This window comes from Anopheles marshallii, chromosome 2, assembly GCF_943734725.1.
Source record: "Anopheles marshallii chromosome 2, idAnoMarsDA_429_01, whole genome shotgun sequence".
Lineage (NCBI taxonomy): Eukaryota > Metazoa > Arthropoda > Insecta > Diptera > Culicidae > Anopheles > Anopheles marshallii.
The window spans coordinates 5,469,255-5,495,370 of record NC_071326.1 but is presented as its reverse complement, the minus strand read 5'-3'; the positions used below and the strand labels follow the sequence as shown (position 1 = coordinate 5,495,370).

At 45.9% G+C, this 26,116-nt stretch overlaps 4 protein-coding genes across 4 annotated transcripts; 2 read left to right on the top strand and 2 right to left on the bottom strand.

The window, feature by feature from the left end:
* Positions 1 to 620: 620 nt before the first annotated feature.
* On the top strand, positions 621 to 1,974 carry LOC128707278 (39S ribosomal protein L37, mitochondrial). The gene is made up of 3 exons (XM_053802230.1): positions 621 to 1,144; positions 1,206 to 1,498; positions 1,559 to 1,974. The coding sequence occupies exons 1-3, from the start codon at positions 621 to 623 to the stop codon at positions 1,972 to 1,974; spliced, it is 1,233 nt and encodes a 410-aa protein (XP_053658205.1).
* Positions 1,975 to 2,604: 630 nt separating this feature from the next.
* Positions 2,605 to 4,263, top strand: LOC128707277 (uncharacterized). The gene is made up of 4 exons (XM_053802229.1): positions 2,605 to 2,708; positions 2,778 to 2,948; positions 3,101 to 3,255; positions 3,332 to 4,263. Exons 1-4 carry the CDS (start codon positions 2,605 to 2,607, stop codon positions 4,261 to 4,263), a joined length of 1,362 nt encoding a protein of 453 aa, XP_053658204.1.
* A 26-nt stretch (positions 4,264 to 4,289) lies between these two features.
* LOC128708347 (uncharacterized) lies at positions 4,290 to 4,757 on the bottom strand. The gene has a single exon (XM_053803322.1). It carries the CDS (start codon positions 4,755 to 4,757, stop codon positions 4,290 to 4,292), a length of 468 nt encoding a protein of 155 aa, XP_053659297.1.
* A 1,375-nt stretch (positions 4,758 to 6,132) lies between these two features.
* On the bottom strand, positions 6,133 to 24,664 carry LOC128710413 (uncharacterized protein CG45076). Its single transcript, XM_053805467.1, has 8 exons — positions 24,581 to 24,664; positions 18,174 to 18,203; positions 16,478 to 16,846; positions 15,597 to 15,712; positions 15,371 to 15,522; positions 7,129 to 7,327; positions 6,840 to 7,056; positions 6,133 to 6,765 (listed from the first exon to the last, which is right to left on the bottom strand). Exons 1-8 carry the CDS (start codon positions 24,662 to 24,664, stop codon positions 6,133 to 6,135), a joined length of 1,800 nt encoding a protein of 599 aa, XP_053661442.1.
* Between the last annotated feature and the right edge of the window lie 1,452 nt (positions 24,665 to 26,116).

The window sequence follows — 26,116 nt, the reverse complement described above, 5'->3', positions numbered from 1 at the left end:
CGAACAGATTCTTAACCGTTGCCCTAAATTTGACTACATAACTATCAGCTGTACAGAAGAAACATACCGAAAAGTGAAGACCAGCACGCAGTTATTGCTTCGTCGTCGTCTCGAAAAAACTGCGATTGTGACCAAGGTAGCAATTCGGTACGATAAAAATGACAGCTATTCTAGGAACCGAGCAGCAGGCAGGTCCGCCCATCGTCTTTTTGCTTAGCCAGTGGTCTATGCGATGGTTTATCATGATACATGAAACGTCAAACCACTACCCGTCATACAGCATATGGAAGAAACATTTTTTCAACTGCGTGTTGCTCTACATGTTTTCATTATTATTATTTAACAAACAAGCGAAACCATTCAAAATATGTTTCTTTTATTTCACCAAAATGGATTAAATGAACTGTTTATCATATTCATAAAACAAAACACATATTCAGCTGGGAATGATGTAACCTGGCAGTTTAGCAGAACAGTGTTTACGAAACGCAACGAAAAGCAGAACGTCAAAAAAGATAGAAAATCGTGTTCTTGGTGTGCCTATTGGCCGGCTATTATTTAATCATCGTTTGTTTGTGATCACTATACATTCTCCCTATTTTGAACAATAATTATTCAAAATGCGGCTTACGAACACTCTTTTGCGACAGCACATAGGGTTTTACTTCAAGAAGCACTGGCTGCAGCAGGGCAAACGTGTGCCGAATAGCACTGGTGCTGAGGAGGAACTAGCCGCCCGTGGTATCACCGTCGTTGAACCCGCGGAGGTTATAAAAGTACAGCACCCGCGAGAGAATTACCACTTCCCCGGCATGGTATCACCTCCAGTAGCTTTTGATGAAACGCATCCCCTGTGGCAGTCGGAACCAGCGTACGTGTACGGCGACTCAAACGTGCTGCTGGAAGGTGTGCGTCAGGCACAGAGTCTGCTAAACACGGTTGTGTTTGATGATCTGCCTTTGAAAATGGAGGAAAAGCTTGATCAAACGAAAATTGCAACTCATCTTGATCGATCGATGCAGCAAGCTGTACTGTCGGCACTGGTGTTCGACACGGAACAAGTCAAAAACGCCATAATAAAGGTTCCGGATCGTCCAGCCTATAAGCTACCACGCACGTATGGCATTTCCGAGGGTCGGAGAAAGTGAGTAGAAAATAGCTTTGAAGATGTATACAATTCCTAATTGAATTTTCTGTTTCTTCAGCCAGCTGATACTGTCGAAACTGGTTACACATTGTGAACGTTTCGCTGGCCGTTCTGTAAACGCGAATCGTAAGGTAGTGTTCAATGCTCGATTTTTAGTGCCAGTGGTTAAAGAAAACGAAAGAGTTTTGTTGAACGCGACAGCGGAATCGATGATTATATCGCACGAACCACTGAAACCTCTGGATACAGCCGTTTATCGGCCAATGGATCTTGAGCTACCCAATCTGTTTCCTCTAAAGGAAACTGTTTCTATACCGGTGCAGAACATCTACGACTGGCGGAATGATTATCGTAAGTTTGCCACCGTGAGCACTACAACCCGGTTTAATATAATCTCTTTATCCTCTGCAGCTATCAGTCGTAATTACAAGCTTTCCCATCCGCACACCATACTCTTACACTGCTCACCGAGTGATGTGAAGAATGCTACGGAGCTACCGGTGACGCGTGATCAAATCGAAGGACGAACGATGGTGAAAGCATTCGCTGTTGCTGCTGCCCGGGCCCGTCAATTGTATGGCGAGGACGTTAAAACGCTACCCATCCCAATCACGGTGCAGGCCGTACAAACGGACAGCAAGACGTTCCACTTTAGCGTGTATCAGTTGAACACGTTGGATCTTAACTCATCCACGGATCGTAACATGTGGTTCCGCAAGGCACCGTTCGATCTGTACTCCCAGTGCGGCTATGTTGTCGGTAAGCCAAAGCTGAACGACTACAACAAGGATGTGTTGCGACATTTTGCCGTATTCTATTCAAATTAGGCCAGATGTTGATAATAAATATATAGCGTTGAAGTAAATGTGTAAATGTGTGCTGCTTTTAATGGCTTTTTTGTGATTATTGTACATTTATACAGTAGAAATCGGATACATAGCCAATTAATTAGAAAGATACTCCCAGAGTCAATTTTCGCTGCTGATTATCTTACATCTCATTGCGTTTTATGTTGCACAAAGGGGTTTTTATAAACGAAGCGCCGAACCCAGCACGGCACGTGCTCGTTGCAGTCGCGCATGTAGTCGCGAACATGGAAAATAGAAAATCAATATTACCCACGAACTTTGCCGCGTGACCGCGTGGTACGATTTTCCCGCGCTACCCTGCGCCAATGTTCGGATCGCTAGAACGCACGCAATTGGAAGAGCCTGTTCGGTTGTACGGACTATTGTTGTTTGCTTCTGAAACAGTTTTCAACCGACGAAGGAACCGTCAATATCCGCTGGCAAGTTTGTTGGTGCTACCACGAACGCATAAATGCGGTGCATTGAATAAAGGCGAGCTGCGTATCGCGGGTGTGACAGAAATTACAGAAATCGATTAAACATTCTAGCATCGGAGTCGAACAAAAGTTACAACGTTCGGCGTGATAGTGCAAATACACGTGCCCGAGAATGAGTAAATCTCCCGCTAGCGTAGTGTCGTCGGATGAAACACACAGTGCCGCCAGTGATGAATCGTTGGTTATCTCAGCCGCAACTTCACACACCTCACTCAGGTACATCTGGAGACTACGGACAAGTCTTCTGGCAAGCACCATGTTCAATCAAGTTTTGCTCTCGTTTAGATCTATTGGAATAACCAAAGTGGTAAAGAAGTCATCGAAAGACGAACCGACTACGACGGCAGTCTCGATGGCCAAGGAACGGCCACCATGGCGTCCCGCAAGTCTCACGGCTGTGGTAGTACCACCCCCACCTAAACCAGACATAAAAGCGCGGCTACTTGAGGCTTCCAAGTGAGTGTTCTAGATATAGAGGGTTTTATCCGAAGAGAAGGGAATGCAGTTCTATTTATGAGATGGAATCCAAAAATAGCACCCAAGCTGCGGCGTCCCCTGAATAGCGAGCGTAGTTGTGTGGTTTTCTAGGAGGTTTGCAATCATTTTAGGCGTATGCGTCGCGTCAATGCAGTTGTGCAGACGGATCCGGTACACACGAAGCTGATGAAGGAAGTATCCACCGACGAGCAGACCGATTTAATCCCAATGGTGGATGAGGAAATACTGACCGATGGAAATCTGGTCATACGTGAAGTTGGAAACCGTACGTGACACGGAAGACGATCGATTCTCGCATGCAAAGGCATTCTCATCTGCATCTGTTTACAATTTTCTTCCAGTGATACTTACACATTCCGTGGCGCAAATGACGGATGGAGTGGAAACGTGTGATAGTGGTACTCAGACCGCCATACCTCGGAGTGGAATATCGTTCCGAAAGTTCCTAGAACCAATCACCGGAAACGATCACCCGACCCATCAGGGCGCTCACTCGTTCAAACTCTCATCCGAGGGAGATCATGTAGATGTCGAAGCCGGAAAGCAGGAATCGGGACAAAAACAAAGCATATTGCTTTCCACGGAGTTGGAAACACTCGGGGAAAGTTTCGGGCACGACCCCACAGAACAATGCTCATCTCAGAGTGGTAGCGATAGCATGAAGGAAACGAATACACCGGATTTAATCAGCGCCACTGTTGAAGGAGATCCATCTCCACACCGTACCGCGACCTTGCTCGAAACGCCCACATTCGCTGCTTGGCAAAACTTGGACTTCTCCGACGAAGAGTCAGAAAGCTACGTTCCCCGTGAGCTACCACGTCGACCAATTGGGGAAGGTGATCGTCCGTGGGCCGAGTTCAAGGATCTAGTGATTGGATCGAGGGTGGCCAACATGCGTCTTTCACCCGTACCGCCGCGAAGACCTCGGGCACCGAATCAAAAGACAGTTACCTGGAGCGATAGACAACACCGGGCAGTATCGAAGTTGATCAACGAAGCATCGGCACTGGTTGATATGTTCGACCATGTGTCGCTATTGCTCGGGCCGGATATTACGCTACACAAACTTCCGCCCCAGCAAGAATTTCATCTACCACCTGCGAAATGGGAACCGTTGCTGACGAAATCCTGCGATCTTCTAGAAGAAAAGTTAGCCCAAGTACGGCATCTTTCGTTGAGCGATTTTGAAAACCAAGCGCTTCCGCTGGAACCGAAAGTACCTTCCAACATGTCGCCCATTCTGTCGGACATTGGTCCAGAAGAGATATAATAGACCTGGGCTACTTGAAGCTCATTTTATTTATTGAAATTCAAACTCATCTTAAGTAGTGCTGCATTAACGACCACAAGTAGAGTGGTTGTGTACCAAGCCAGATGTCCCTGTATGATCGTTCCGTGATTCTTTGGTCCATTGCAATCTTGCTCATCGCACTCCTCGCAAGCTGACATCCTAAAAACGGAATTGAATGCTTCGTTGCCCTGGCGAGACAGCAGTGCACATTCGCCACTAACCGCACATCCTCTCCAGATTCGTTCCGGAGCCTCGTTGGAGCTTGGGATCAGCCGTTTGTAGCCGCACACCGATTGCACTGGATGGTCGGAGGCGCTGAATGGTGTGCAGGACACCTTCTCCAATGTGACGAGATTGTCACAGTCAAGATCACTGTTGTCCGTACTACAACTGTAGCACTCCAGCCCGTGTGCGATGGGAACGAACAGAGCAACAGAAACCAGCAGTATGCTGATCGATCTTGCGATGATCATTCTGGACATTAAATAATGTGCACTCGCGGTGAGTTTGATTGACACTGATTGAATGATTGGCACATGAATCGTGGACTTGCGCTATATGTGCATTCAATTGGACAGACACAACGCTTGAACTAAGATAGCGCTGGTACTCAACTTAATCCTCTGATAACCGGTAGATGTACCCATATAATCAATGCTACAAAAGTCTGCAAATAATACGAGGTGAGTAGATAGGTAGCAAACTATCTGATAGAATGGTTAAATAAGTGAAGTGCAAGACGGTTTCGTTCGGGGTTTTGTTTTCTAACCTTATTTACACTTTTATTTACTGTCTTATCGATCGTAGTCGATTCCGGTAAACTTAACAACCAACAAAAACAAGTATGAAATAACATAAACAAATGAAGAACGCCACAGAAACACGTTCACTTACAAGGTATACACTAACATTGTGACAGTAGAGTAAGCTTAAGCATCAAACAAAAAAATGCAATAAAACAATACCAAACCAAACGTGAAATGGGCAGTAGTGTTGCGGAGAAAGATTGCCGCTCTGTGAGCTGTCAGTAAGTAAGTAAATGACAAGTTAAAACTCAAAAGCCATTTTAGCAATCAAACTCCGCGTGTCGTGTGTGCGTTCGGTTGGCTGACGGTCGAAGTAGGGGATAAGAAAATGCAAAAACCTTGTGCTTAACAATGTGTACGATTTACGGAGAGCGACGAACAGCGATTAATGGTTCACCACTAACGGGATTGATGTAGCAGAAACACCTGATCTAGACTTCGTCCGAATTCTACCCAATATAGACTTCATGTGGTGCGCTATATCGATCGAATCGGAACGGATATAGTTTCGTTATGTTGGCTCCTGCTTCTAATTGGCCCTTTTTCCGTGTGTGCCGATCGCAAGTTCTTGTTCTCCTACCGTACCACCGCTACATGATAAGCAACGGGTGTGTCTTACCTAATAGGCAACTAGGATGGCAGTAGCGTGCTTGTTTGCTAAGCGATTACAGTTTCGAAAATGCAGTACGCAGCCAGTAGCGTGTTCGGTCTCTATTACTACAAGCGGCGAGTTGGGTTGAGTTCGTTTGTGGACTAAAAATAAAAATTTGCTTGTTTCGTTCGAATCTAGGTTTTCCTATAGCGCCGGTGTCATATTTTTAGGGGTTTCTTGTTGTTTTTTTTCTGCGTTTTACCAGGCAGCTTTAAATTTGGTTTGGTGTGAAACGTTAGGAAAATAGCGTTTGTTTTGCCTCCAATCGTTGTTCGAATTTCATGTGCTGCTAAAATGCTAGCTAGTACCCTAAGAGTAAAATTCGGAAGAGAGTAAGCCCTAGTCCTTAGTTCTAGTGGTTACCGTGACCGGACACCGTTGTTTGTCCGTTCACTCGACGGCAGCAGGACTCTCCTCAGTCTTGCTCTCCTCGGTGGTGGCAGCGTCGGCGACGGGCACCTCTTCTGCTGGGGCCGCTTCCGCAGCCGGAGCTCCCTCCTCAGCCGGTGCCGCCTCACCCTCGGCCGGTGCACCCGTTTCTTCGAGTTTGGCCGCCTGGCGCTTCAGCAGCTCCTCGTCCGACTGTGCGATCGCCTTCAGCTCGGCAATCTCCTTCGCCAGCTCCTCGTTGTTCTCCTCGATCGCTTGCTTCTCCAGCTCGTTCAGCCTCGCCAGCTCATCCTCGCGCACCTTCTGTGCCTCGGTGATGCGGCTCTGCTCCTCTTCCGCCGCCTTGCGGGTTTCCTCCTCCGCCGCAACACGGGCAGCTTCCTCCTCAGCGGCCTTGCGGGCGGCTTCCTCTTCGGCCGCCTTACGGGCAGCTTCTTCCTCCGCCGCCTTGCGAGCCGCCTCCTCGGCCTCCTTACGCTTGCGCTCCTCCTCCTCCTTGCGCTTCTTCTCCTCCTCCTCCTTGCGCTTCTTCTCCTCCTCCTCCTTTCGTTTCTTCTCCTCAGCGTCCTTCTTCTTCTTTTCCTCCTCTTCCTTCTTCTTCTTTTCGGCCGCCTTCTTCTTCTTCTCCTCCGCCTGCAGGAAAGCAAAAAGGTGGTCAAAGTTAAGTCACTTCCACACTGATGTTCGCATATTCCACGCTGCCATACCTTCTTGGCTTCTTCGGCCAGACGTTCCTCCTCGGCAATGCGTGCCTCCTCGGCGAGTCGGGCTTCCTCGGCCAGGCGGGCCTCTTCGGCCAGACGAGCCTCTTCGGCCAGACGTTCCTCCTCGATGCGACGGCGCTCCGCTTCCTCGGCGGCCAGACGTGCTTCCTCCTCCTTGCGTGCCTGCTCCTCCTGGCGAATCTTTTCGCGTTCGGCAGCACTAAAATCACAAGGTGTTTAGAGCTACTATTACCACCCACAATCAACCCATGCCAACCCCATCGACACTTACGCTTCCTCCTTCTTCTTCGCCTCGTCCAACAGCTTCAGGCGCTCCTTCTCCAGGTTGACCGGCTCGTAGCGGACCTTGTTCAGCTCGGCAACGCGTTCGATCTTCTCCAGTTTATCCTTCAGCTTCGAATCGGTCGGATCGTCGTACAGCTTCGGGTTGTTGAACTTGCGCGTCGGACGAACTGGATTTAATTTTCCCACTGTAGAGTTTCGAAACATCCCCATGAACGGGAAATGGGAGGACGCGGGCCAGAGCAATCGGTCCCGGACGGATGGTCGAGCGGTTACGGGGTTGTTGTTGAGGTTCAGGGTATTTACGAGCCAGGACAGGTTTGGTTGGTTTCGTTGGGAAACGGATAGACGAAAGAAGAAGAGATATCTACAATCAGGGGGTTGGTTCTACAAAGCGATACTACAGATGAGCGCCATATTCTAATAGTGGATTGTTGGTTTATTATCGTTCAGCGAAAGCGGCGAAGCGAATCAGGCGATGTCATTTCGGGAACACAACAGTAAAAAACAATAACGAACAGTTTGCTCACGATCGAGTTGGGTCCAATCATCCCAACCGTGGAACAAATTGTTCCTTTATTGGTTTTTCCTCTTTCCAGAGCTTTTGTGTGCGTGTGTTTGTATAGGACTTTAAGAGTAAGGCGATGAAGGACGAAGGACACAATGAAATACACAGAGGACACAGCATAGAAAAAGAGGAGACATCACGCAAAACACGGGATATACAAAGTGGTACATTTTACACCGGTAAGTGGTAATCTGTTGTATGTGCAAGTTAGGTCGTGTCCTGTCCAGGGGGTAACGATGGGGTATGCGTTAGGTGTCAAACCATTTCCAAATTGCATCCACAAGCAACATGCCAATGTTAGTGGTTCACAAGTTCAGCATCGTTTTGAACACTTTAAACCAACCAATGTGTAGGAAGGCCATGGTCTACTTACTTTGATTAGCTGTTAGAACAAATTCGGGGACTTGGGGAGATCACATTCAGCGGGTGGCTCTTATAGGGGAAGAAACACTCCGCCCAGACGCACGGTGCGCGGCCGAGATGTATTGTCGATTTTGTGTGTTTATAGAGAGTATGGATGAAGGATGTGCAAGAAAATGTGTTTTTCGGAATGTTTTGATTTTGTTCAGACGATAAAACACCCGCCAGAAATAACAAGAACAGTGTAAAAATCACAAAGAGATAGATGAGGAATTGGAATGCATGAGAAATGTGGCCTCCAAATCGTGTGTCCATTTGCAGATGGTGTCTGTTTAACGTTATGTAGAGTGTTTCTGATTGATTTTTGCTCATTTGAGCCTTACGCATTACGGAAATGGAAAATTTTGTATAAATAATTAATTTAAAAAAACATGGCAGAAAAGAATGGAGCTGCAGAGTGGAGCTGGTGTGTAGAAGAAGTAGAGCTAGTAGATACAACAATAAGAACTGCTACCATATTTACACTCAGAATTGAGAAGATTTAGAGGTACACTACAACACCGGAACTACAATAAAAAAGATAGAGATAGAAAGAAATAGAAATATAAGGAGAAGTTGAGAAATTGCGTTGCAGAAAGATAGGCAAACAGAGGAAGAAAACTCACGGCACGGCAAAGAAGAGCGAATATCCTACGGGAAATAGGAAGAACTTCCAGAACTTTCGGAACTACTGGTCGGTAGTGGTCAACCCGCCAGAAAGAGGGCAGAAATAAGATAGGCAGCTAAGGCTGTTGTTGTTCACAGTATATCGTGTATCTTCTTCACAGTTTGGTAAAAAGTGAGGCGATTTGTTCGGTTTTGCACAATGTTAACGTACGAACGTGAAGCGGCATTGCATGTTGTATGCTAACGAACGGAAAGTAAATAAGTGATTCATCTGTTGATTTCCCTCTCTTGCTTTAACGCAGGAAAAACAAGTGGAATTACATTCAGTAAATAAATCGATGTGCTCTTTGCTGTAGTAGACTGTAAATATAATGATTCATCTGTAAATATATACTCTCTCCCTCTTTCTCTCGCTCTCTCTTTCTTTCTCTCGCTCTTCGGCTAATGGAACATGGGCGTAAAGGAAATTAATAGTACCACTCTTAACGAATTCAACGATGAGATTGAAACTGAAAGCTTTACCGCCGCTCTAACAGCACCCTGAAGGGGTCCTGCATTGGAATACAAATGATCTTAGTTCTGAGTTCTACGCTATATGAGGACGCTTGCTTTTCCACCCGTACAAAATGGTTGGAGTAGCTCGACAGTAGTGAAAGGAATTAGTTTGTTAAATGTTTGCCGTACAAAAACCTAGCATTGGTAACAAAACAAAGTATCGGTGTAAATGTGCAAGCCACTGTTCAGCCTTTAGCTGCTTCGTGATAGAATTGCGATCATTCAGGAGTACGCATCAGGGTTGGCATTTTGGGTTAAGAAGATGTTCGATAATTGCAGGAAAACAAAACAATATATAACGGAAGAGTTACATCCAACTATGTTTGCCCTCGTCTGGGAAGGAACACAGAAGGACTTTCGCGGCTTTTCTACGAGCTACACTTAAGCGGCTAGATTAACGTCACTGCTATAGATGCCCTTCTTGTCCCCGAGCTTCGATTTGTGAGTTTCGGTTGTGGTTTCCGTTTGCTTAACTGGAATTGTAAGTGCAATGCGTATACGCGGTAAGAGTAAAGGAGAGCCACATCGAACGCGTGAGCAGTATAATGTGTAGAAAGAGAAAAAGAAATTGAGGAAAAGATAAAAAAACAAACAGTCATTAGGATTAAGAACTGGTCACTGGATCCCCCAAATCCCACGGACGATCGAAGATCTTTCTTGAATCATACAGCACCCGATCGCACGCATGTTATGGATGCGGTAAACACACCAAACGGGTGATATGAGTCGGGTAGGTTGTGGGTGTTGGTTGTGTGTGTGGTGACTATTAGTATCATTTTTTTTTTATAATGGATGACTCGCTGAAGTTGACGCAGTGTTTCAGAGCTGTGGTAGAAATAGTTGTTGATGTAATGGCGAAGGATTTCGGTTAAAGTACGACGATCATCACAAACGTTTGCCAAAAAGACCGATGACTGATGAGTTTTGCGGCAACGAGGGCGAACGAGAACGGTTTGTTTGCGCAAAATATTACTCATACACCAAACCATGAACGTGTGTGTGTGTGAGTTTTCGGGTGGGTGAACACCCACGACTAGATGGAACATTCGCGCGACAGGTGTACACCAAATGGTCCATGACGGTTTAATCAACATCTTTTCTTTGCCTTCCCCCGAGAAAACACACCGAGCGAAACTGGTGAAGTGTGCACAAATATTCTAAATTAATCACAACCCCCGAATGGCGGCTGAAGGCCCGACATTTTCTGGGTGCGCTGGAACCTACTTACGAAATACTGGGGATGGTGAAGCGTTCGAGCGCTTCAGATGCTGCGATAGTTTAGCCAGACAAACTTGCCATTATACATTTTGCGCTGGTTGGGATTGAGCATGTTGTGGTAGGTACGGGTGTGTGCAGGGTAGAGCTGCTGACGGTAGAGATTGTTCTTAATTTTTACTAAAAGAACGAACAATCCAAAAAAAACCGCTCATTTTACCCAAACACATCATGGTAAATATATTCATGTGTTCGAAAACGTATAAAAAAGAGAGAAAGAAACAATAGGATCACATTAGCAGCTAGTAAACGATAAGGAATAATACACACATACGCCACAACGAATAACTAAACAGACATAACAAAGGAACCGGAACAAAATGGCTGACATTCGGGAGTGTTTTAAAGAGGTAAGTGTTACTTATTGGAGGTTTAGCTATTGTTTTGATAACGATTACTCGACGAGAAACGAGAACCAAACACAAAAAACCATGTTGTCCTAGTGGAGTGAATGACATCAACACTATGCCATCTATTGCTGCTACTGCTATGTACTACTACTAGTGGTTGCGTGTACTACAAACTTTAGATCATTTTCCTACATAGTGTTGGCTTGTACGGTGTCGGGTTGCATTGTTTTCAGTGTTCTTTGGCCATCACTAGTGGTCGACGGGTATGTCATTGGGTTCTGTCAGCGTCGTCGTCTGTTCCGGTTCTGATAGAGCATCAGCGTACGCTTTGCGTTTCTTATGAGCGTCGAGATCAGAAGTTTTCTTCGGTAGCTTGCTATAACTATCCATCCGCCCGGCATCATTGGAAGATTATCGTGTGGATGTGTGGTTGTGTGTTTGAATAGGTATAGAAATAGAAAACAAAACAAAAGACTAGTCAGCAATGCGTGTCCTGCCATTGCCCGAATGGCTTCAAATGAACCCAACAGGTGAGCGAACCGTGGCGAAACTCTATACACCGTGGAACCTGAATTTACTTGTAATCCTCTAGTGCCTCTTTGGCAGCCCTCATCATCGATCTCTGGACCCGTTTGTGGAGCTTACGTTGGACTCTCGCAAGTACTGTGGTGTTGTTAGTGGTTGGTGGTCAGATGGGCGTTGGTACGTTGGAAGGATGTTTTGGCAGGACGTTCGTCCGGGACGGTATTTGTTCATTCCCAGGTGTAGGTGCGAATTAGAAATAGATTCGTACTTTAAGTTTTGGCATAAACATTGGTACACTGTTGTAAATGATTCCACGCGTGTCACGTGTCACGAATGATTGCATTGTTTGGTTCAGTTTTATTGGGCGCCATGTTGGCTCGCGTGTATACAAAAGGAGATGATTTCCAAACCACAACTTCTAGTGATTAAATAGATCACGCGTTTAGTAACTTACACCAGGATCTCGGGAAAGAGGGGGGTTTCTTTTGGACATTGAAGGACATTGAAACATCTCACACCACCGATAAATTCAACACATATTTTTAGACACAAAACGGAAGAATTTTTGACTTCTTTACCGATACGCCTAGTGAGAAGTTTGATGTAGTGTTGGGAAGTAGTGGTGGAAGGATTGCTAGCTTAAGGGTACTCATGAATGAACTCCTTAAACTCATCCGGTACCTTGTACGCATGGTTCAGATAGTACTTTTGGAGATATTTCTTAATTTTCGTGTTTACTAAGGAGAAGAAAGACAAAGCAATAAAAAACAATGTGTATGTGCATCCACGTTTCAGGGATATTCGAAAAACACTCGTCAGCAAACAAACACGCGATGCGACGGTATAATGAACATTCTCATGCTACATCGGGTCGTTCGAAACGTGCAAACTCGTCGTTTAGTACGATACCAAGGTTCGTATAGTTTCGTGAGCTTAGTAGATACGGTACGAATAGTACGAGGTGATGGGATAGGCGAAGAACCTAACTACGATCGATGGTGCAGTACTAGTATAACGGTAGCGGTCTGTCGTACGTAGGTCCGCACAAATGGAACAAAGAAAGGGATAGAAAGAGAGAGAGAGAAAGAAAAAGAGAAACAGAGAGATAAACAAATGATAGCTACAGGGAAGAAACAAAACACGTTTAGCGTACAAATGTGCCAGAAGAAGAGGAGGATCCAGAAGACTCCAGAAGAAGACTTGCATTACGGAAGCAGTGCTGCAGGGTTGGTAACGCAGCAGGGTTACTACATAGCCATTTCGCAAACTAGTGCGATTAGATAATACCGAAAAGGGGGAAATTGTGATGGGGTTGTAAAACAAACACATTAACATTGTTGAGCATGAGCAAAGCCCACAAACGGTCGCTAGAACGTGCTTGAAGGAAAGAATGGGTGGGAAACAAAAACAATCGTTATCATCGCGCATCAACACAGTTTGTTTCTTAAGCTTGCAGCTTGCTCGGCCGAAACACTAGTCGTTTTACTATTTTTGGAAACACATTTCATTATTATTGTGGCAAACGAACCATGCACCACGCGCTGTTGGGCACCCAACGGTCGCCATTGTTCACTAGAAGTAGTTGCGTTTTGAAAATCATCCATTTTGCTGATAGTGGAGTGCAGTTTTGTTGGGAACGTGGGGATTTTCTCTGTTTCTCCTCTAGGAAAGCGAAGGGAACTAAGGGTAAGGGTGTTGATCATGTGATACTCTTGTCTTCTGTTTATTGCTCTACCAGCTCACGGTCTGGCGATGGTGACTGTGACGCTTGCCGTACGGGTGACATTCGCTCTGGTGTGTAACCCTGCACGCCGGCCTCATCCGAGACGGATCGCCGTGGTGACGTCGGATTGTCGTGAAAGTCGGTAAGTGATGCCGGGTGTAATGGTGGTGATAATGGCGATGGTGGTAAGGGTAGTGGTGAAGTTGGTGGTGTTTGCTGCTTCGGAGCCTCCGCCCGCCCCTTGCGGGCCTTACTCTTTCTGTCCTGCTTGCGCTGGACCCGTTCCCGCTTACCTTCCTCCACATCGGCCTTGGCCTGGGTGCGGTTAGACTTATAGTACGACATGACGTTCACATCCTTGCCGACCCGGGCGGTATCGTAGTTATAGATACGGGGTTTGCTTTTCGGGTAGGCCTGCGACCCAATGATGCGCGTACTGGCCAAGTGGTTCTTGCCTGTGTGGGTGTGTAAACGGAACAGGCAAATTGTCGTGGCGGAGGAAGGGGGTATGATTTTGCCAGCCACGTGTATCAACCATCGGCGCGTAACGGCAGTTGCAAGGAAGAGATTGAGAGAAAGAAAGAGAGAGAGAGAAAGAGAGATAGAAACAGAGACAGAGCAGATAGCCAAGAGAGGGGGAGAGACAAACGGTACGGGGGTTTGGAGGAAGAGAGAAACAAGAGAGACACATAGGGAAACTTGAAGGGTTTCCAAATGCAATACAAAAAAGGTCAAACACTTTTAGAAACAGATAAGTGTCATAATTAAACTCATTTGAATTGTTTTCGTTTTGGGCAAAAAAGCTCCGCACAACGGACAGAAAATGGTGAGCAACAACACAACAGAACGCTAAGATAGGAGAATGTAAAACAAATCGAACAAGCGCCAAAAACAGAACCTCAACAGAGCAACAGTATAGAACATGAAACAATCAAATATGCATTCAATAATTAACACAACAAAGATAACTCCAATCTGCAGAACTTTGGAGGAATTGCGGAGCAAAGTCACCCCAACGTTGATGACGAAACGTTCGAGATCCTGGTTTCTGGAACGGGGGAAGATGTCTGTGACTATATTCGAGCCATACATGCTATTTCGAGCTCAGCACAAACCCTCTCTTCCTGTGAACGGTTATTCGATGCTGTTAGCACACATTTGTTGTGATCGCTTATAACTTCTCTGCACAAACACGTAGCTTCGTGGAGCTTTGTTCTCCATTTCACACACTAACAGCAACACCTCACCGGACTGCTTATACACATCAGATCAGTCACATACACGGTTGTTTCGATCACAATACTAACCCTCCTCATCCACATAGTACGTATAGCGCCACAAGATGTCGTCCAACAGCACATACTCTTCGATTAGGTTCAATATTATCCCATCGTTGTTTAGTAGACAACGTTTGTTGGTACAGGAGGTCCCACAGGGTATTAGCAGGGCAATGGAAAGCACGGCAACAAAACACACACACTCAAACACACGAGTACAAAACAAACCCAACAGAACCAAGAATTAGAGTTGCAGCGAACACCCAGCACCGTGGAGTAGTGATGAAGCGATATTAGATCGAGGCAACGTCCAGCAGCGGCAAAACCGTAAAGCAAACAGTTTGAAGCGAAACAATGCAAAACGAATGTAAAGAAAAGCAAAAAAGAAAAGCAAATCAATGAAACAAACGAAACGCCACTACAAACGGCAACAAATGGAAGAATGGGGCTGGAAGATAGTGCGAGACTACAATACTGTTTCACAATAATTGATGACGAATGTAATGAGTTGCAAAGAGCGGGAAATAAAAGCTCATCGAAACACTCGTTTTGCTGAGGGAAAGTGGGTGATACGCAGAGATAGGTGGCAGGTGGCAGCGAAATGCCATGTTTTTTTTCTTTTATAATCATAATTTTGAACGGAAATTTTATTTTGAGGAGCAAAATTTGGACACAAATGTTGAAAGGCATGTAATGCGTTGCAGCTAAGAAGGTTCATAATGCTTGATTAAGTCTGGAAAGCATCTGAAAAATGGCTTTTTCTATAAGGGAGCATCTACTACGTAAGAAAGGTTTATAGAGACGACACACCAGAGGTGTTTGGAAATTTAACTTGTTGGCTTGCTTAGGTCAAAAGTGGAATGAGAAAAGGAAGTCGGCCATGGATGGAACGGTGGTGGACGGTAGAGAGGGTCGGAAACGGTTTCACTTACCGACATAGCGCGACGCTGGCGAATGATATCTGGCCATGGCCTCAATATCGTTACGGACGCTGCGAATCGGATCGGTAATGTGGCTCTTGACGTAGGTGTCACTGTTCAGGCGGTTGTGCGTGGAGAACGGATCGTACACCCACTTCTTGGGGCTGTCAGCGTGCGAAACAATCGATTAGTTACCGGCCATCAACCACCATAACGCTCGTATCGCAACAATACATACTTCGGTTCCGGTGCTGCCTGTGCGACCGGGGCCATCAGACGTGGAACGGGATCGTTCAGCTGGCGCAGCAGCAGTGCGGTCGAGTTGCGGATATCGCGCTTCTCGTCCTCAAATTCCTACTCATCGATGAACAACCCCAAAACACGGTAAATATAGAAGCAAACAACCGCAAATTAGTTCGGCGTTACATGTACAGTAAGGACTACCAGCTTGATACCAGTACAACCGCCTGGGTAAGCTGTTGGATTAGGGGATGCAATTTGAAAGGGCCCAACAATTTCTACAAGCGAGGTATAGCTGCTTTTAGCGGACTTTCGACCAAATGCGAGGGACTACACGCACACGACAGGGAACGTTAAGCAGCACGGTACTATAAAATATGATCATAATAGGCAATGCAATGGAGACGCCTGGTGGCACGTGTTTGGCTGAGTAATGACCGGGTTGTGTCTGTAGTAGCTACGGTTGCGTACTTGAGTTATTGAGCTGCGTACTTGAACTGTAGCGTTACGTTGCGCGCAGTGGTACAGGGGTACTAACATTTGTAAACCATCAACCACTTAAGGATGTGGGTCAAGGTCATTGAATTAATGCTCGGCACAGCCATACAATCTTTTGATTATTGTTTCTGATGGTGCGAAAATGTTTAAAGTTGCACGATTTGGGCGTTTGTATTTTTTTACTCGAGAGAAGCTAACGCGGGCAGTTTGAGGAAGTAAGTGCAATGTAGAAAAGGAGAGCAAACGCACACGCTAAGCAAGTTTAAGTGATGGGTAGTACCGGTGTGGTGGTAGTATTTACTGTTTGACACATTCGTTTATCGTTTGCTTGTGCTTTGCTGGATGTTCTGTCGGTGCTGCTGTTTCGTGTCCATTGCTTACCAAGTATGAGGGCGAGTTGTAATACTGCTCTAGGGCACTACTTACAGGACTAGCGCGATATTTACGTTCAATGCGATCGAATTCTTTGTTGATGATCGACGGGCGCAGATACGGCGAGCGGATCGTGACGACCCGGGCCGGCGATACGATGACGCGGGCCGGCGAACGAACCGCACGCACGGTGCGTACCGGCGAACCGAACACGCGCACCGGCGAGCTGATCACGCGTACCGGCGAACCCAGCACCCGCATCGGGGATACCACGATCCGCGGCGGTGACGTGACGACCCGCGTCACTGGAACGAGCCGCTTGTGCGCTACGTACGGCATCGGTGTGCGGTACGTCGTAGTGGTGGTGATCGTGTTGAACTGTTGATGCACATCATGGACGATCGGGTCGTGCGTGTTTGGTTTGGTGTGTTGGTATGTTTGTCGAGCGGTGGTGTGTGTTTTTGTCGCAAGGTGACCAAATAAAACGGTTTGTACACGATATTCACGATATTGCACACACAAATAGTAGAATACGAAACACGGATGACGGATGGCAACGTTGGTGAGGTTGGTGCGAAGTAACCGAAAGAAATACGAAAGGGGTAAATGGAGTTGGATGGAGAAGAAAGAAAACAGTGAGAGAAATAGATGGGAAAGAGAGAGAGAGAGAAAGAAGAAGAGGAAGAACGGAGCAAAAATAAAACAAAGAACGAATTAGGGACGAGAATCTATTATTTACAAACACGATCAATCAACTAATCTTGTCATCATTTGTTTGCCTAACTTTCTCATGTTGCTCTACATTGCTTCTCTCTTTTGGAAAACAGTGAATATGCTTGCAATATTGCATGAATAATCGCAAAACATTAGCATTCATCGCCGAGGTAGGACAATAATCAGGTAATCCTTCTAAATGCACAGTATCGACTTGGAGATATCAACCAACTCAGACATCTCAGCAAGTTTATAGCACAACTAAGTGCATTTAGAGCACGTTACTCACACAACTCAGTGAATTTATAGCTCAAAATTAAAGCAACTAAAAAACATTGCTTATTGATGTCTTACAATTAATTTCGATAAATAATTTATACATTTTGATAATGTTTTCTTTCCAAATATCACCCGAAATACTGAGTGCATTATGTGTAAATAAAAGAAGTTAAAATTCTACTTCGTTCTAATGTAAACGTTATTACATCACGATTCATCAAGAGCAGGGATTTGAGATACAACAATCTCAACGGTCCGCTATAGTAGATCGCTATAATAGCTATAATATTTGAGAAATATATCAAGAACTTCCCGGACATTAATATTTACTGGAAGAACTGAATTGATAAACTAATAAAAACGAGTTTCTTCTGTCATCTATGCCTAAAACTACGCTTTGCTCCATGTTCTTCCATGTAATAATACCCGTAGTGCTGAAATTGGTGTTCTTCCAATGTAATCCTCAATGATACCCATCTCTATCCTCAACAAAATACATGCAAATTATTCAGTGGGGAAGATAATTTCAAATTTACAGAAACTACCAGAAACTACTTCACGTGGGATGCAAAGTTGCGAATGTGCAAACGGCGTGATTTGTACAGTTTTGTACAGAATTGCAAAATGCAACCAGAAACGTACCAAAAAGGAAGAAACACGGAGATGTGAAAGACACCGGTGGAGGTTAACCCTGTGCAAAGATAATACTTACGCGTGGCACTCCGGAGTATCGCAGTGGAGTCTGTGAGGAAATAGGAGGGCAAAAGAAAACAGAGACTTGAAATTATTTGCAATTTTGACACTGGCTGTGGCACATGTTCCGAACAGGGAAGAAAGAAACGATCGGGGGAGGAACGATGATGGTCGCAGGACGGGAATTGATAGACGCGATAGGGAAAAGTTTACAAGAAAGAGTTGTAAAAAAACAAAACAGTGTTCAACGCACAGAAGGAAACAACAAAGTGAAGGTGATTTTATTAGGTATATGTAGAACGGCTACAGGACAGTACATAGAAACAAGAAAACCAATGCAAACAACGAAGATGTACAGAACTGGACAACATAGAAGCAAACAAACACATTCAAAGAAGGAAAACAACACACACACGAGAAACACTTCGGAAAGATCGTTTTCATACACGTTTGTGCGAAGGATTTCTCGTTGGAAGAGCTATAAACAGATAGTGTATAAGGTGGATAGTGTCAGTCCGTGATTTGACAGTTAGTACAGTGGAGCTGTGACAGCGGCAAATGGTTTTGGCTGCGTACGTTTATGGCGTTAGCTGAAGGTTGTTGTTGCTGAATGGCTATTTCTAAGAGGGATTACGGGGAAGAAAGCTTAGCTTCAGCGAAGTTTTGATACAGATGTACTATTTTTTTGCACTACACCGGCTAGTACTAAAACTAGCAATCGGCAATTTCACCATATATGAACAATATCGCATTCCACTGTACTAAAAGACTATCACGCTTCCCACCACCTGCTTAGCATTATCCTCTTCGTGTGTTTGTTTCTGTGTGTGTGTGTGTTTGTGTTCGTGTGCGTTCCGTATGTGTCCACTCCATCAAGCGGAAAGAAGGACAAAACAACAACACAACAACAGTTTTGCGATTGGATAAGAATGCTTTTTTTCCTTATCGTCTCAGTTTTATTGATTCGAACATTGGCCGTCCATTGGGTCGCTTTTTAAAAAAAGTGTTTGCTTCACAAAAGGTTATTCAACTTTGGAGATTTTCGTAATATGCTGAGTATAGTATGAGGGTACAGAGATAAACACAACACATGGTTAGTACGGTTCACCAACCGGATTTCGCTAGGTGTCTGAGCTACACGTGTCATACGCTGCTAGCCTGCCAGTACTAGGCTGCGGTCAGCAGCAGTACGCAGGTTGCGGTGCGAGTGCTACGCTATAGTACAGATGCGCATCTGCTATACCGCCGCTCTCTCTACCCATCTTATCCACAGATGCGTTTGCCGGTGCGAGATGCACAAAAAGGTGTCCAGATGTTGGTGAATGGTGATTTAGAAACTCTTACAGTGGGGTTAGTACATTGTGACGATCGAAGGCATGATACAGGGGGAGATAGAAGGGGCACACGCACACAATACGCAGTGCCCTCGGTCGTCGGTGTGAGGTGAACCGCAGGTCCGGCGATCCTCAGGTGATAGGGTCGGGGCCCGGGTGTTAGACGCGGTACGAGTAGTGCCGGTAGGTGGTACCGTGCGGCAAGCGTCCGGATGTGGTCGAGCTGTAGCTGTAGCCGCCCGGGCCGCTGCCGGCGGTCGAGGTGCGCTCCGTACTGTACGAGTAGCCACCCGGTCCGCCGCGGCTGTTGCGCTCCGTGGTCGACGAGTACGAGGACGAGGAGGTGGACGGGCGCGAGTACGGATCGGATGAGTTGGATGACTCGGTGACGGTCTTGTAGGTCTTTGAGTACGTGTAGGACTCATCACGACGCGGTGTCGACGTCTCGACGGTCGTATAGCGTGGGGTCTGCGAAATGCGTTTGTTTTCAGTGGTTGTTGTTGTTCGTTTTTCTCGGTTTGTATTCTTTGGATTTTGGGTCAAATGCTTTGCTTTACATCATCAACACTCCTTCACTGTGATGGTGACAAGGGGTAGGAAGGGAAGTGGGGGAAGGGAGGGAGGATAGTTCATGTGTTCGTTTTTTATCTCTTAATTTGTTCGTGTCTAGATTCTTGGAAAGCGCTTCGACTCCTGCAACTGCATCTCGCCTTTGCGATGCTTGGGCTCTTATTGGACATTGGGAGTTCTCGCTACATCAGTAGAAATTGAAACAGGTTTGAACAATATCCCCATCTCCGGTTCGTTTCGTTCGTTCAGAGGTGTCTTTCATTGCATTCTCGATCGCAATGCGCGTGTTTGTTAATACTGTTCTACTAAAGACCCCGCTAACAGGGGAACCACCACCGCACGGCTAACCTTGGGCGGCCACCTAACGCCGGTAGTAGGTACGGGCATAACCGGGCTCGAAAAAGATCACATGTCTGCGCCCTTCCTTAACCGGTGCCGTGCCGTGTACGCGGCGCAGCAGCGTATCAACATTGTCCGCGTCCGTCGTGTGCCCGGTGGCCCGATTGTACTCCCGCCGATGTAGCTCGCTTGCGATACGCTGACGGTTCTGGTCACGGGGCGACTGGTAGGCCTCGATCGGCCGGGCCAGAACGCGCGGATCGGGCTCGATTCCCTCGCGATTGATCGCCTCCAGTATGGAGACGCGGGCCTCCTTGCGAGGCTGTCGCTTGCCGTACGCCGTGACCGGATCCGGTATCAGGCTGGGCCGTGGCACAAACGGAACCTTGTCCCAGTCGACCCCACGTCTCTGTGAAGAAGAGATTGTGCAAGTGGTGGGAATTGATAGTGGCCTGCAGGGGTGTTTGGTTTGATTTTTTTTTTTCGGCAAGAAGGAGCCTTTACTCTACGCAGCTTCGGGAGTTAGTGTGCAGGATGCTGTCCGGATGCTGTTAGCGGCAATGACAGTGAGACTGTACCGTACGCAGTTGTGCCGATCAGCGTGCAAACGGTACAAAAATACAAAAATCACGCTGATCAGCAACAAAAGGAATGGCATGAAGGTATTAAAAAGAGAATGACTGCTGTTTCCTGCTGCTCAAGCAGGTCAAACAAAAACAAAAGGACATCGTGCACGATGGAGGTAAATTTGTCACCTCGTGCAACGTTATAACAGACGATTGCGCTAGCAAAAACCGTTCTCCCCCCTTTCTCTCTACCACGAAACTACTTGTTGACTTCGACAACTCCCCAGACAATGGACAAAAAGGAAAGAAAGACCTGTCCATCTATCTTCCCAGGGGGCCATGAGCCATCAAACCCAGGGCAACCTGTTCCGCCGCACTCAGCATCGCGTCGGTGTAGCTTATTTTTGAGCGCTCCACCCATCCACGACCGTGGTGACCGCTTGGTGGTTGCGCTCGTCGCTACATGCCCGTAGCACCAAGCAGGTTTGCGTGTAAAAATAGCTATTGCTCAGTCTAAAGTCTACCGCCACACGCCGCAGCGGGTGAAGCGGTCCACCACGCAATGGAGCAAGTCCTCTCCGGCCAAAGACACGATGCTGCGCGTGTATCGCGTCCCCCCCCCAAAACGACAACTGTCTGGTGTTTTTCTTCGCTTATCGTTGTGCTTTAACGCGCACGAAAAGACAGGCTCGGTGTACAAGCGTGGTGGAGACCGACCGTTACTATCTTCCCGTTTGCGCACGCCCTTGCGCTCGACAACATATTTTTAGTTTGACAAAGAGCGAATTCGTGCGATTTTTCTTTAAGTTGATCGGCGTGCGTTTTATATATGTACTGCAGCTGGTATGCTGAAACGTCATGGAAAGGTGAGGAGTTGTGCTGTTAAAAAAATATTCAAAAACACAGCAGCACAATTACGCTTCTCTCGCCCTCTCTCCGTGGAGCTATTTAAACGCGAACTCAAGAAGGTTTGACGTACGCAGCCGCATTCGCATGACCGCTTTATGGCGCCCTACTGGCGCGAAATTATGTCATAATTTGGAACGCGCAAACTATTTGGAACACCATCCGAAACGGAGGTTTATATTTAGCCCACCACGTACGGTGTTGGTACCGACACATTCGCCGCTTAAAGTAGCGCCTTGTTAGCAGCCATTGAACCTGACCCTGTTGGGGTTGCCATTTTTCCGCGGCAAAAACACAAGGCACACGCGTGTGCTTTGATGTGATAAAGCGGCGCCAAAAGCCAAAACGCCACCCATAGATCGCAGCCCATTTCGCATTCCTGTTAATTACTTGATCTCCCTTTACTTAATGTGCGTGTGCTTAAGTGTGTATGTGTGTGTGTTTTTCTTTCCGCTAGCAGCGATCTCTTTCGGGTTTCTTCCGAACTCACCCCTTACGGTTGCGCTGGTCTCGGGATGGTCGGGATTAAATATAGATTCTATCGTGCCACATTTACGTTGCATTGTACTGACGAGTGTCTGGTGCGTGTGAAAAGGACTACGGTAAAGCGAACCTACGGCACCGAGTTCCGGCATTTGCGCTTGAGGGGGTATTATAAAATCCGGATTAAATAGAAATTAAACAAAAAAAAACTGTGCGCCAGATGGTGTAACCGAAGCGGAGAAATAGCATCCCCATAAAGACCGATTCAGGACGATCATTCGAAGGGGAGCTAATTTATGATTCGAGGTGACAGTTTTTGTGGATGGGGAAAAATACGAAGACAGATTGCACTTCTTTTTCCTCTACTTTTCATTCTCCGTCACCAGGAAGATGTACTGTTCTACTCCTTCAAAACGAATAAATTTACGTACTTTTTGCTCAGAAGCGTGCGACCCGAATGCGATATTGTTCATTATTGGTAATTGCTGCCTTGAGGATCATCAGTGAAATATTTTTCAAACGTGTCTCAATTTCTTTACAACAACAAAAAATAAGTTTTTGTACATTTTTACATAACAAAGGTGTAATAGAAAACATACACGGAAATGTGAAACAAAAATCATTTGTTTTGTGTGTGTGTGAATTTTTGGCGTGAAAATATGTAATTTTACATAAAAATGATTGTAAAAATAATTACAAAAATGATAACACAACATATTTCACGAGAAAAAGAACAAAGTGTTCAACAGAAATTAAAGTGGGAACAGATCAGGGACGACAACAAAAAAACAACAAACATACATATAAACAACTATAAACAGCCAATTGTAACCACTGATTGTACACCGAATTTAAGGAATAGTGAAGGCCCGGTTCTGTATACCGTTTTACGGCCCGATCAGGAAACAAAGAGTGTCTGTTGCCCGTAGCGTTGGAACAGTTTCCGTGTGTGGGAACCATTAGTGTGTCTTTCGCTTTGCATGCCACACCATTACAATTCCAGTTTGCAAGTTTGTTGTTTCACATTTGTAAATGAGCTTTGGGGTTGTTTCGTTTCCCTTTTTTGTTTGTTTTCTATATATGTTTTGAAGTACCGAATTGTGAATGTTTTCAAGTTTGTTTGTTTGTTTTTTTTAACGGCTTGACGCACTTTGAAACAGCAGATGAGTTATAATGTGATATTAAATGGAAGGTAAGGTAAGGTAAGGTAAGGAAGTAAGGAACTTCACACATTCACACATACGGACTAACACACACACACAAGACACCTAGAGGAGCTTTATGCGAGAGATAAAGTAGTCATCAGGGGGGGAAAAGAAAGGAAAATGGCACAGTTTTTGGTAGAGTGGAGCAACCGGCATGATGAATCGGTGGCGCGCAATCGTGGCTGGTGTAACGTTCAGGAACCATTTTCACCGTTTTTTAAGATTCTATTTTCGTCCTCCGTTCCATTCACGTCAATATGCGGTGGTTCGTGCTGCGTGCGTTAGCTTTATCTTCCGAAACCGAATCGAAACGGTTCAGGAAGAGTATTTAAATACACCTTTGGGGCGGTTTTTTTTATTTTCGTTGAATAACGCCAGAGTCCCTTTTTTTACAAAACCGATTTTGGGAAGCACTTCACGCATCACTTAAAGCATGTCATACCGAAGTAACACCACTAGCTCACTGTTCTTTACTCAGCAGTGTCCAAACAATTAGTTTTCACAGCACTTCATTAGTCTTCACCAAACAAAAGGTTTATTACGCCAATTCCGTTCACTGATTCCTCGAACGTTACACAACTCCCGAGCGCGCACTGATGTCATCTGGGATGTAAAGAGTGAAGGAATTCGCCTGCGAGCGAGTTAACGATCAAACCGATCTCGTCCAATCGACCAAAAGACACTGAAGCTCACATTCCAGTCCTAACTGGGAGTTCAAATTCCTGGTAGAGAGTGTTGGTTTTTTAGGAACTTTGTGGGCCATTAGCTTCTCTTGGACAAATTCGAAGATCCGGGACATCATTAAACTCGCACAGGAAGGTGGACAAGATGAGGGGCGGTTTTTTTTTCAAAGGGAATAGGAGTAAGGATCTCACGTATGAGTTTGAGTTGTGGTTTTTAGTGGGATGTTTGAAGAATGTCATCCCCCCGACAGGGAAGACTTCAAGAAATTGGAGATCTTTTGGGCAATGTGCGTGTGTGTGTGAGGGTGTTGGGTTTTGGAAAATAGGAATGTGGTCTTACCGTCACGGTGTACGAGGAAATCGTGGGACGGGTATAGCTCGAGCCAACCCGGCGGGTGCTGTAGAAGTCGCTTTCGTAAACCATCGTGGTTTCGCTTTGACACTGAACGGCTGTTCGGATGTACTAGGTACCGCTGCGGGCTAGATTCCGCTGAAGCTCACTTCCACTACGTGCCGGCCTGTTTTGCTTTAGCGGGGGTTTTGCACTTGCTGCGCTGCTGGTCGAAATGGTTCTGAGTCGTCACCCGTCGGTGAAGGATGAAGTAGTTGCCTTCGAAGGGTTTGCGCTGAGCGTGCGCTGGCCGTCAGCCAAGCGAGTGGATCGGCTAGCCGCTACTCGCTGCTTAGCGTGCGGCAAAACGAGACAACACCACTGCTCATCACAGGATGAGTACACAACTGGATCGGGATGCGTCTGCGCAGCAAAAGTAACTGCGAAACGAACAGAACGGGATTTGCGCCACAATGTCGATCAAGCGGAAAATGGTAAAGGAGAGGAAAGCAGACAAGGGTTTTAGTGTGGGCGAAAATTATCATTTTCACTGAGTTGTTTATTTGACCGTGTGTGTGTGAGTGTTTGTGCGATTTTCATGTCGTATTTCGCGCACGTAATCACGACATTCATTCAATTGCAGCTAGCTGAAGGAAAAGGAGAAGAAAAGCACCAAAACAAACTAAATCCTGCGGGGTGAAGAATTTACCCACGGACAAAACTCAAAAAAAAAACCGCCCGCAACAGAAGGGCATTTGTCTCGCACACTCGCAAAAAAGAATAGGCAAATAACAAACGCCCCTGATGGACGTAACGAAAGATCACGCGAATTTGGTGCAATGGTGGCGCGAGTTGAACGAAACCAGACGGCCATACAACGAATGTGCCCATTTGCTAGCGTGTGAAACAAAATCATGCTAATCACGTTTCACGGATGCGGCTTTTGTGCCAAGGACGATGAATGGCGAACGAGCGGTAAATTTATGTGTCGTGGTGGGTTTGTTGCATTTCTTTTTTCTTTTCTCAAATTTTGTGCTTTCAAAATTTCATTCAACTTCAACTGTCACCTGTTCGTTGTCGTCTCAGGAATACCCGAGCAGGCTGCTTTTTTGGCAGTGTTGCCAACTTTCCCCATTTGTCCAAAAGAAGCATTGGGAACAGCACTGTTCGCCACTCATTCAATCGTTCCAACGGCAATGTGTTAGTGTTATTGCGTCAACGCATATGTGGGGGAAGATGATGGGCGACGCGATGGACGAATGGATGGAAGTAAAAATTTTGCACACGATCGTAAGAAATGCAATCCACACCAAAAGAGAGCAAATGTGAGTGAATACGCAAAACGGATGACCTCAAAGAAAGCAACAACCCAAACGGTTGGCAAATATTTTCTTTCCCAGCCAATTTTCGCCAAAGGGAGTATGGATCGATCCACAATGGTGGGTAAAATGTAATCGATGTGTAGAAGGTGGTCTGTTTCTGTGCCATGTTTTTATTCGGTGGTTTACGCGCGCATGGTTTTTGGAATTCATAAACAAACCAACG

Bases quoted from the DNA above. Each gene is read 5' to 3' on its own strand.
- LOC128707278 (XM_053802230.1), top strand. From the start codon at position 621: ATGCGGCTTACGAACACTCTTTTGCGACAGCACATAGGGTTTTACTTC. The intron at 1,145-1,205 runs GTGAGTAGAAAA...CTGTTTCTTCAG, and splicing joins ATTTCCGAGGGTCGGAGAAA to CCAGCTGATACTGTCGAAAC. The intron at 1,499-1,558 runs GTAAGTTTGCCA...TATCCTCTGCAG, and splicing joins CGACTGGCGGAATGATTATC to CTATCAGTCGTAATTACAAG.
- LOC128707277 (XM_053802229.1), top strand. From the start codon at position 2,605: ATGAGTAAATCTCCCGCTAGCGTAGTGTCGTCGGATGAAACACACAGT. The intron at 2,709-2,777 runs GTACATCTGGAG...GCTCTCGTTTAG, and splicing joins ACTTCACACACCTCACTCAG to ATCTATTGGAATAACCAAAG. The intron at 3,256-3,331 runs GTACGTGACACG...ATTTTCTTCCAG, and splicing joins CATACGTGAAGTTGGAAACC to TGATACTTACACATTCCGTG.
- LOC128708347 (XM_053803322.1), bottom strand. From the start codon at position 4,757: ATGATCATCGCAAGATCGATCAGCATACTGCTGGTTTCTGTTGCTCTG.
- LOC128710413 (XM_053805467.1), bottom strand. From the start codon at position 24,664: ATGGTTTACGAAAGCGACTTCTACAGCACCCGCCGGGTTGGCTCGAGC. The intron at 15,523-15,596 runs GTATGTATTGTT...GCACGCTGACAG, and splicing joins CAGGCAGCACCGGAACCGAA to CCCCAAGAAGTGGGTGTACG. The intron at 7,328-15,370 runs GTAAGTGAAACC...GAAACTCTACAG, and splicing joins GCCAGCGTCGCGCTATGTCG to TGGGAAAATTAAATCCAGTT.